Source organism: Myxocyprinus asiaticus, chromosome 49 (assembly GCF_019703515.2).
Source record: "Myxocyprinus asiaticus isolate MX2 ecotype Aquarium Trade chromosome 49, UBuf_Myxa_2, whole genome shotgun sequence".
Lineage (NCBI taxonomy): Eukaryota > Metazoa > Chordata > Actinopteri > Cypriniformes > Catostomidae > Myxocyprinus > Myxocyprinus asiaticus.
This window is the reverse complement of record NC_059392.1, coordinates 2147857-2160074: the sequence shown is the minus strand read 5'-3', so window position 1 is coordinate 2160074 and position 12218 is coordinate 2147857. Positions and strand designations below refer to the sequence as shown.

Genomic DNA, 12218 nt, shown 5'->3' with positions numbered 1-12218 from the left:
AAAATCCCTGTGAATGGTTTCAAGCTCAAGACCACCGCAGGGAGAATTATGATTACCTTTCTATACAGATACCATATGATAAACACTGATTCTTTCCCTACAGAAAAATGAAAAGTATATAGGTGAATCTCACAAAAACATGTCAAGATAGCATCATTATTTATATACTTAAAAAAAACTAAGCCTATTTTTTTTTTTTAAACGTAATTTTTTTTTGCATTGTGAAATTAAGATAATTAAAGAAATATTCCAGGTTCAAGATAACCTGAAATATTTTAAAATCATCCTAAAATTAAAAAAGAAAATACTGCAATGAAGTATTCTGCAATTACTTTGGGGTCTTTTTCGCATTTCTAATTACAATGCAAAAAAATGTAAATAAAACTGCCCTAAAAATAGTCCTTATTCTAAATTTTCTTTAAGCAAAATATAAATTTTTCTTTTGATTTTGGGGTGAAATATGACCTGGACCTCAAAATCTAGATAGTTTTAATGACTTTCAAACATGATCTTTCTACAATCCATGTCGGGGAAAGAAAAAGATTTGGTTTAGGAAAAGAAACAATTTTGTGTTGCAAACAATCTCCTGGCGTTCCTGAGAGATTAGCATACAGTAATCCACGACAGACAGACTAACATTACTAACACTTCTATACCGGTTCACCTAGTTAAAGAAAAACAGAAACCGTGTTCCTTAAGAATGACACATTCATTTATATACATACACATACTGTATTTATATACATCATTTCTAGAAAAAAGAAAAAAGTACAACAACATACATTGACAGAATTTGCTCATGATTAACAAAAATGACCCTCCAAATTCCACCGCAAAGACATGTAGTTTGAAAAACAGTCCTTTAATACACAGGTAAAGGAAGAAAATGCATTCAATAGTCCTAAATCGGTTCAAATTGGCTCAAAACACCAAGTGTAAAAGGCATGCAAGACTAAACCCTGAGAGGTTTTAGATAATCAGGAGGTATGGCTTTCGCTGCTGTCAACGTTTGAAAGGTTACTCGTAAATTTACTTATGTCCTTCAACATTTGGTATTTCAATCCTTTATTTATAAGCTTGAGCCTGCCTAAAACAACTATTCACAAGAAATCAAGACAAATTCCAACAACCCTCAGCTATTGACGTAAAAAAAGAAAGCAAGACAATAATAAGTGCATACATACAGAAAAAAAAAAAAAATTCTTCCTTTAAAGGCCAAGGGGCCATAAACTGTCATATAATCACCTTATAGAGGCTTCGTCTACACCAGAAAAATACTTTTAAGTAGGCCAGATTGACTAAGACTGAAATACACAGTTATATGCAATTCTAGATCAGAGGTCTAAATTTGTGTAAAAAGTCACTAGAATTGGCATTAAAGGAATAGTCTGTTACCACCGAAAAAATTTGACCTTTACTTCTAAAAACATACCAAAATTTTTTTAACTGTTTGCACTTACAATGGAAGTATATGGGGCAAGTATACTGCACAATATGACCCATATACTTCAATTGCAAGTGCATACAAGTTCAAGGGGTATTTGTATTTTTGAACATTCAGATATCAGAGGTGATGTATAAACCGAAATAATGGCTCAGCAATGTATGCATTCATATTTAAATCCTTCATTAAAACAGCTAATAAACGAATGCTGAAAGGTAGTACAGTGAAACGTTGTAATGTGCATTATCTTCGTTCCTCTGTAAGGAACTGCATCGTGGTAAAGACCTCCGCCAGTGAGGCAGTATGGAGTGGACAGATGAAAATATGGTGAGCGTAAACTGCTATATGACCAAGTTTAGAAAATCACAAATGGGCGATCCTTCACAATAAGAACATTGTCAACTTCTTGTCTGAAGATGAATCACAACAGACATAACAAGAAGCCTTCGGGTTTCAGATTGAAATGTGTGTACTGACAGGAAGTGATAAAAGCGATGCAGCCAGACTCATTTCCTAAAATTAGAGATGAAAGTTTCATAGACGTCCCCCAGTGCATTTTGTTTTCGCAGTGCTTGAAATATATTTCCTAGTTAAATGTCTCGGCATCAAAGAGGTTTGCAAATGGTCAGCTGAAAGCCTTCCTCTGATGGCTGAACTTGAAGACAATCTGCATTCTCAAATTACCCTCTGACAAGCGCAAGCAAGACTTGCATTGGGTCGTTTAAGTTCACGCTGTAAACAGCCTCCTAACCACCAGCTGACTCGAAAAATATAGGAGCTAAAGAAGGTTGAAGAGAAAGATGTTCCATTAGAAGGACAAACATACATTCGAGATCTTCTAAATTCATTAAACGTCCTATCTTGTCGAGAAGCAAGGTACCAAAAGTATTTCAAGAGTAGCCCTTTGCTCTTTTAACAGAGGGCACAAAAACACAAAGAGAAATGTTCAAATAAACATATCACTTCCTTAAAAAATGAGACAAAAGTTAGTGGTCAAAGATTGTCATCATCCAGCATCTTGTTGACTCCTTCACAGATCTTCTGCAAGTGTGCACGGTAAACTTCCGAAGGTCCATAGAGCGCCGCGAGGAAGTCACAGTCGGAAAAGTGATTGAAAACGTGGTTGATACGACTGTGAGATTTTGCTGTTAGGTGGCGATTGACGACCTGGTGTAGCAGTTCACGACAATCGTTGAGTAGATTGCTCATGACGCGACGGTCAAAAGTGAAATCGATCTGGTAGAAGCTAACGGCCGTCATCGCGAGAGTGTGCACTTTCTTTCGAAATCGTTCGACTAGTGCCAACTCCTCGTTGTTGAACTGGCCGTTTCGGTAGAGGACGCCCAACTTGACCACCATCTTAATGAGGTTCTTAATAATCTTTTGGGCTTCCTTGCGGTTGCGCGTGTACTCTTTGGTCACTCGATACAGCTCGTCTAGTACCTCGCTGCTGGTGTCGTCGATGAAGAGGTTAGCCACCGTCTTGGTTGCCATCTTGCTCATGAGCTTCTTCTGGGCCTGCAGGGCCAGGCTCTTCGTGCTGAAAGAGTCCATGATGTCTACAAATGAGATACAAACAAAAAACAGTCATTGAAAAAAAAAGCTTTTCAGACTGGAAAGACAAAAGAGTGAGCTTAAAACGGAGCAGCGGTTTCGCATTTTCCAAACAAGAGTCATGCATCCAAATTAGGACAACAGATGTTTATCTTGAAGGCTTCGTCTGGATGTGTCCTGTATATAGAAAACACATTTGACTCCCATCTGAAGCCAAAACATAAATGAAACAAGATTATCATTAAAACATGAAGACAGTAATATCTTGACATCCAATAACATCTAGAAATGGCATGTTCCACTAATACGGTCCAAAAATACAGTCTGAAACCTTCAAGACCTTCCGAAAATATTGATCGTCAACCTCGGGAGATATTAAATGATCAGCTTTTTTCCTATACATTTTATTGTATTATTTTTTTTTTACAAGGTACTCCCTCTGCAAGTTGCCTCCCAGCATTTACAGAATCAATGGCCAATTTACAGGTTTTGTATATAAGTAAACAATAGACCAACATTTAAACATGGCATCCAAGCATTTCCTCTCTCACACGGCAAATGCCACACTTTTAGACACTTAAAACAATGGGCTTCCTAAGTCTCTCACAGGCCTGACAGGACAATTTCCCTTTCTTAAAATGACCGCTCCCTCGGGACATGTTCCACTGAACAGAATTGCTTCAATACTGCACGTCTGACTGGTCATTATGGTGAACTGTTGCAAAACTAAACCAGTGAAATCATTAGGAAGTGTTTCTGAGACCAGTGGCTTCTCCAGAACATTGTCTTTTAAACTTGCCATTTGCATTCCTTTGAAACAGCATGTTTGATGTGGCTTTTCCCAGGGAAAATTTTCTCATGACAGTATCCGCAGTTAACAAGACTTCTAACTAGGCCAGATCCTTGGTTGTTTTGAATGGATTACACATCATTTGCCTCACCTTTTATTAATATCTGCCAGCATCAAAGGGAAATCATTTGAGAAAGAGACAAAGTGTGATCAAGATTCAACCATCATGCTCCCCCGGCAGACAATTTTCACATGCATAACAATTCTAGATGCATTGCGCAACAAACAATTCAGTGCTGTCCAAATACTCCCACAAAACAGATGACAAACATCTTATATATTGGCCACTCGAAACTTTGTCTCAGAGGAAATGGATTCCCTGGCTATTTTTGTGGGTTGATATGAATCTAAAAACATTTACCAGCACTTTAAATGCTCAGAAAAATAGAGGATATATTGATACAAATGAAGTCTCATTTCTAACTTCTAAGTTCTCTAGGTTTGCACTACCAGCTGCAGCTGAATACAATGTTTGAATGCTTTCCAAGAAACACTGGGCAGTGACCAGCTCTCAAACGTTATCATTAGTGGTGAGGTTTACAAGGGTGAAAAGAAACAAAACATTAAAGTTAATGTTACAATGGAAGACTGTGCTGTTGTTGTACTCTTTATAACAACCAGTGTGAACCAGTGTGAAATGAACAACAACCGCAGAGGTACACAACAATCCCAGCAACCCTCATAGCATCTGATTCACAATTGGACAAAGAAACTGTAACAAGAAACTGAGGTTTTATGTTTCTCACCATCAAGCAGGAGCCAACACTCACCTTCTTGGAGGTATAGGGTTACATTCTCCATGCTTGAGGACTCAGAAAGCAAAAGATTGTGGAGAACACCAGAGATCATTGGGCTATGACTAAGGACATAAGGTTTCAGACTGTACCAGAGCCTGTCTGTCTGAACTGATTATCTCAGGTGTGAAGAGGAGTGAGTGATTTCACCTGTAGGCCACACCAACCAGGTCAGGGTTTGGCTAGTTTGCTTCAATAGTAAGTCTCTTCTGGTATATGCGACTACAACAACATATTGCGGCAAAAACAACCTTTCTCCACTGACAACCATTAAAAACTAAACTTTTTCACTAGCAAAATGTAAACAACAAAAATGTCATTAGGTAGTGGATGTTTTACCAGGGCCCAATGTTTTGGAGATCTGAAAAAAAGGAAAAAAAGTAGCAAAAATGCACAACAATTACTTTTTTAAATTTGTGTTTTGTGTTCAAAAATGTAATCAGAATAAATGGCATTGGAGCTGAGTCTATGGGGAAAGATGCTTTTTGCACAAAATGGTGAATTTATGGCATCTTCCAGCAGGGGCTAACTGCTTAAAGGCTAGGTTATAATTAGTTTTTCGATGTACAGCTGCATCTAGTGCACGGTCAATCACTCTAGGCTTTCAAAGTATACTATATTGACCGTGACCCCATACGGACATGTGCAATTCATGCACACTAACTGCTCTATGGTACTCTTTAGAACAGCCAACGCCAGGTGCGTGTGCCAATGACACTCAAAGAAGTGAACTGTTCGCATGTCTAGAAAAACTGGGCTGCACACGGACGATTTGCGCGTACTGTGCATATGACGAAATTTGTTTGTTTGAGAACCAATAGCGTGAATTTGGGGCGGGATTATCTGTTTGACTCACCAATAGCAGATGGGAGGATTATTCAGGAAAGCTGTTTGAAGACAATTTTTATTATTGCAATTCTGTTTGGTGGTGCTAGTAGTGCAGAAATTACCCACTTCAACTTTAAGCTAACCAGTCAAACGTTGACCCCCTGATTCAAATATAGAATATTCAGTCATGTGTCTTATGACTCAAGGCTAAAAAAAGACATTTCCGTCCATAAATGGGCTAGTCAAGCAACTGCAATTGAGATAAATGAGGAATGCTAACAGATAGCTCTCTCCAGGTATAATAGACCCCCTTGACGCCCAACCACTCTCCCTTTCGCCCTCCCCAATAATTAGACCTATGCCTCAAGGAAACAAGAAACGAGCTTCAGAGGTTTCCTGCAGCTGGTAAGACCAACAAAAGGGCCAGTGTCCAAACTCAAGGGTGCAGCTAGTGTATTTGGTGAGTTCAATGCATCTGTTTTCAGGGATGTACTCAGGCAAGGTGGAATCACAGTGTGCAACAGCAGCAGTTCTCTCTCATCTGGTTTTGTTCAACAACTCTCTCTCATTTGGTGTGGTTACATAACCAGAGTAGCTCTATATGACATGCTCTTCGTGTCACAGTGCTGCATGGAGTTGACATGCTGGCTCTGTTTCAAAAACAAGCGAGCTGTCTTGCTATCCACTACTTACATGGGCAGCTGCCTTCTAAAGGTTGAAACATTCTCTACGCAAGTACATGAACGCAAATGTGAGCGCTTGGCCACCGCATTGCCTAAGTGCATCCGGTTGAACATGCTTAACGTGCGTTTTTGCATTACTGTGGCATTCTTGCATTATTTATTGCTAAAAATATATTGACTTGAACTTACTTGCCCAGCAATATTCTCTTCAAACTGCGCCGCCATGACAGTAGTTGACTCGAAAGAGAAAATTCACAGTTGAAGGGGACGGTTCACACTTCTCTCGCAATAGCACCCCTTGTGGAAACGTTGAGAATGCAATGCGTACTTGCTTTGCATTATGAATTGTGATCTGACACATTTTGGAACACAAATACGCATGAAATCGAGCTTGCTTAGCTAGAAGCGTCTACATTCACCTACTTGCGTAGAGTATGTTTCGGGCTTAAAGGTGCTGAAAGCGATTTCAGCCATTCTTCTTCCATGAGACAGAGCCATTGGATTAGCCACAAGCTTATTTGAGAGCAGAAACGGTTGTTAAAAACAACAGTAGTAAAATAGCGCCCTCAACTGACAACTGTTTTGAACAACTTGGTTTAAAAATGCATTATGCCTCAATAATTCGCTGCAACTACAATACTATGAAAACGTGCAAAATGATTGAGTGGCAGAAAGCGTCATTGTCCGCGGACACATTTTTGCTTGCTGTTTACAGAGTCCAGAGCTGTTACAGAGACCGGTTAGATATCTCAGGGCACTTATTTCATTAATGTCTTTAAGGGAGTAGTAAAATTTTTTGCATACCTTTTCATTAAAAAAATAGCTTACAGCACCTTTAAGGCAGAATGCTAAATGAAATGGAACCTAATAAGTAACCAATTTGGAAGGCTTTAGGCATCAAAGCGCGTTATACAAACAACGCTCTTTGCGCAAAGTGCCCTCACAACTGATTTCAATAGACTTTGCTGTTAGCATGTTGCCGAGCTAAACGTAATACTTAAAATGCAAATATTGGGTAAAAAAGTTTTTTTAAATTTTTTTTTATATTAGATTTAACTTTATTTATCGATACTTTTGAGATCATCTCAGTGTACATGTAAATGGGATTGCCTTGTCGACGAAGGATATGTTTGATGAAAAATTTGGCCAAAAGAAAGTATCGTCAGAAACAGCGTTCTTACAGGGAGCACACATATAGTACCTTAAAATGCTTACTATGTAGGGAGCTCACTAGGTTTTGGAATAGAGCAGCTCTGTCATTGCCTGCTGTAGGGTGCATGACAATATACAAACCCAATTCCAAAAAAGTTGGGACAGTATGAAAAATGCTAATAAAAACAAAAAGTAGTGATTTGTAAATTATATTCACCCTTTGTTATATTGAAAGCACTACAACTACACATAAGATCTTTTACCTTGTGAGTTTTATTTATTTATTTATTTTTTTATGTACAGTAATTTCAAATCAGATGATTGCAACATGCTCCAAAAAAGTTGAGGCAGGGGCAATTTAAGACTAATAACAATTTGACGAGTTAAAATAACAAGGTGATGTGAAACAGGAGATGTTAAACAGGTGAGGCAATCGTGTCATAGTATATAAGGAGCCTCCAAAAACAGCCTAGACCTTCAAGAGCAAGGATCATTCGAGACTTGTCAATTTACCAATAGATGCTTCAGCAAATAATCCAGCACTTTGAGAACAATGTTCCCCAAAGACAAATTGGAAAGATTTTGGGCATTTCACCCAATACAGTGCACAATATAGTTAAAATATTCAAGGAGTCTGGTCAAATCTCAGTGCGGGGCAAGACCTCAGACGTCACTGTCTTAAAAAACGTAATTCATCTGTAATGGGTATCATGAACAGGGGCTTGGGATAACTTTAGTAAACCTTTGTTAGTCAACACCACTCGCCGCTGCATACACAGATGCAAGTCAAGACTTTACTATGTAAAGGAGAAGCCATACATCAACACTGTCCAGAAGCGCTGCCGACTTCTCTGGGCTCAGTCTCATCTTAGATGGAAAGTAGAACAGTGGAACTGTGTTTTTTGGTCTCATGAGTCCACATTTCAAATAGTTTTTGAAAAACACAGCCGTCACATTATCCGGTCCAAAGAGGAAAAGGACCTTCCAAGCTGTTATCAGCGTCAGGTTCAAAAGCCAGTGTCTGTATGGGCCAGGGGTGTGTCAGCACCCATGGCATGGGTAACTTGCACATCTGTGAGGGCACCATTAATGCAAACAGATATGTACAAATTCTGGAGCAACATATACTGCCATCCAGCACCCAGGAAAGTCCCTGCATTTTCAGCAGAACAACTTCAAAACCACATACTGGCCGAATAAGCAGAGAGTGTGTGTGCTATATTGGCCTGCCTGCAGTCCTAACCATCTCCAATTGAGAATGTGTGGCGCATTATGAAGCACGCCATCTGGCAACGAAGACCCTGTACAATTGTGCACCTGCATAATGGATGAATGGCGGAAACGTCCACTTTTTAAACTTAACAAACTTGTGTCTTCAGTGCCCAAACGCTTAATAAGTGTTATTAGAAGAAATGGTGATGTTTCACAGTGGTAAACACTCGACAGTCCCAACTGTTTTGTAGTGTGTTGCAATCATCTGATTTGAAATGACTGTACATTAAAAAAAACAATGAAATTCACAGGTTAAAACATCATATAATATGTAGTTGTAGTGCTTTCTATATAGCAAAGGGTGAATATAATTTACAAATCACTCCTTTTTGTTTTTTTTAGCATTTTTCATACTGTCCCAACTTTTTTGGAATTGGGGTTGTAATACAATGATACCAAAAGTTCACTCTCTCTCTCTCTCTCTGGCCACAGCGGTGCCATGAATTATTCAGTGGTTCCACAAAATAGTCCTGAGGTTTAATAATGCATGAACCAATTTGGAAATATAGGGGTTTAAGTCGACTAAATGTGTTTTTGTACAAAGGTGATCAAAGACAGGGACGTTCATTATGAAAATCAGCCTCTCCCACAGAATTAGAGTGAGGACTTTCGACTATCTACAGCACACTCATATGCCCCATTGAAGAATATACATGAAAGTATGTAAAGTTTAGTGATAAACCAATATATCTGCCAGGTGGGACTATGTGTTTTCAAACAATGGAAGACATGGACAAGGGTTTTTCTTCAACCACTGTCTCAAGACACAAGAAACTGGAGTCGTCATCAATGCATCAATGAATCTTGATGGTCTTTATACACAAAATTGAATCCAACTATATAAGTCACAACTCTAAAGTACCTATTTCAACAAAGTTTATTTAGAGGGTACATACCTTGAGGATTATTATAAGTTTGATCAAAATGTTTAACTGCATAGAATTAATGCCAGTTGATAGCCATTATGAAGGCCAGACTACGTCTTCAAGAAGTCTGAAGACAAAAAAAGCACTATGACTGCCATGTAACTGAACTTTGCAGTCCAGTATAAAAGGTCATATCCCCCTGTATCTGTCAATGAGTTACCGGCCTGTTACATATAGAGAGTTTCCATAGAATGAATGGCTTTTATCTTAAATATTTGTTTACACTGATTTACATCGTACTCTTTGTGTTTGGTCCACCCATGCAATGGAAGCACATTTCAATGTAGGTTATACTCATTTACAGAATGTCCATATTTATTCCCTGATGTACATGCAAAAGAAGCATAAGTAACAGGAAATTATAGAGACAGCACTTAATATACATGCAATATAGTATGCATGCATAATCAATCAATAATACAATTTCAACCAATACAGTAACTATAGCTATTTGCAGACTTGAAAACAAACTTCATATCCTCTGATAGACATAAAAGGAAGAACAATAAATACTTTTGAAGTGTTCCTGAATGCAAAACATGCAGAATAAATGGTAGTTGGATTACTCACTCACCTCTCCCCTATTTGAACCGGATACTGCCCGTCTAAAGTGTAACTTTGGTTCTTCAAACGTCCATTTAGACGTTATAAACACACTGACAGCCAAAAACCAGCCTATAACTGCATGGATAAGAATTAAATCTCTCTTATAAGGCCAGTTAAATGTGTCCACAACGTATAATTTGTCTCTCAGGCTCTGGTGTAAATAATTCAAGCGTTTTCTTCTCCCTCTTTTCGCGTTTGGTTACGAGTTTGTAACCTGACTCCACCTTTACGAAAAGTTTCAAACTTGAGGGTCAGGAGCGCTCGATGATTGACGTTCTAATTGACCAATCACGCTAGAGACTGGGTTCCCAGCGGACCAATCAGAAAGCAGAGAGGCCCGTATGTTCAGCCCCCTACATGGTTTCCCGTCATTATCCCTGTGAAAATCCAAAGCTGGAAATTTCCCAGAGGAAATTCTGTTCTGAACAATGAAGGGAAACTCTCGTAACTTAACATTTTTGTCATTTCTGTCGACCTTAAAGACGTTTTATTGGGCTGTTGATCTGAATAAGACATAAATACGTTGGCATTTGAATGTTAAATGTTACCTGAGTGCTGTATTTATGTATTATTTGTGTATTGTACGAATACTCAGCTAAATAAAATGGTACAAGAGAGATTTAATGTCCAGTCAAGGTCCTGCCCGGATGTTTTTGACCTGTTTTCCCCGGTCCATTCAGAAACATCCGGTTTCTGTAAATAAACACTAATCGTAAACATCCTCCAGTGACTGAAAACACACCTGCATCCACATATGGAAACAATTTAAAATATGCCATTTATAGTGTAAATAGAAACAATCTAGTATCGTATTACTGTTATTTGTTTTCACAGAGAGCATTCGTTTTGGTAAATGGTAAATGCATTTATTATAGATTACCCATGTGCATACTATTTAGTTTCACAATGTAAGTGAAGGGAAAAGTAGCGTCATGATGCGATGTAAAACACCACGATAGCGCCACCGTGTGGATGAAATCAAAGTGCATGATTAACCAATATAATACAATAGAATGTGGACTATAAACCAAATCACATATTGATGAATCTTTTTTACAAAAGATGAAATTATAACATTTCTTTCAGAATGGCTCCCAGATAGCACACATCTCTTCTTTTCATCTGGAAAGCATCACAATCGAATTAGCATCTGCTAAACATCTTAAAAACATCAGATTTGCAAACATTATATCTCATAAACATCTGAAAGTCATCTGATGAATGTCTTATTGACATCCGAATGGAAATGTCTTATAGACCTATTGCAGAAACAACTTAAAGGTGCAGACAGTCATTTTTTTTTTTTTTTTTTTGTCATTTAACCCACATGCACTGTCCGGTCATTTTTGACCGGAATCAATTTCGTTTCTTCAATAAAACTGGTTTCCTTTATCTGACGGGTACGAGACTTGGAGACTTTTCATCTATTTGATATCTGAACACACACAAAGAAATTGGAGTTGATTCGATCAGTCTAAGTGGTAGAAAAAAACAAATAGTTACACTTGTACTGTTCCCGGTCAAAAGTGACCGGCATAGGAAATGAATGGGAAACACTAAAAATCACAGATTTTTTAAAAATTATTATTTATGATATAAAATCTAAAAAACAGCCACAATGCAGAAAAAACACACAGAGACATGAAGGGGTGACACTACCACACACACACAGACACAACTGAACTGGTCAGACTATAAAGCAGAACAATTTTTTTTAAAATTTGTCAACAACAACAACAAAAACAAAAAGCAAATCAGCCACAATGCATAACACACACACACACACACCCACCCCCACCCCCACACACATTCATCTTGTTACAACCAGGGATAAATTAGGTTATTACTTGTTATTCTACTCATGTCAGGTATGCAAACACTGACAAAATAACCTCAAACAAATAAAAACAAATGTTAAACTTTGACAAAAGTAGTCTTTGATCATGTTTAACTATATATCTAAATGCAGAACTTGTGACAAAATCTAGAAATCATATTCTCTTCAGTCAGGGATGAATAAGTAGCTCTCTGCAGCCATCTTGTGGTTATACATGTAATGTCATCTGTTTTGTGTGTGTGTGTGTGTGTGTGTGTTTAAATTGACAGCAG

The 12218-nt window shown here is 38.1% G+C and overlaps 1 protein-coding gene across 1 annotated transcript; it reads right to left on the bottom strand.

The window, feature by feature from the left end:
- Positions 1-663: 663 nt before the first annotated feature.
- Positions 664-10309, bottom strand: LOC127438511 (tumor necrosis factor alpha-induced protein 8-like protein 1). Its single transcript, XM_051694152.1, has 2 exons — positions 10078-10309; positions 664-3003 (listed from the first exon to the last, which is right to left on the bottom strand). Exon 2 carries the CDS (start codon positions 2996-2998, stop codon positions 2438-2440), a length of 561 nt encoding a protein of 186 aa, XP_051550112.1. The 5' UTR covers positions 2999-3003; positions 10078-10309; the 3' UTR covers positions 664-2437.
- Between the last annotated feature and the right edge of the window lie 1909 nt (positions 10310-12218).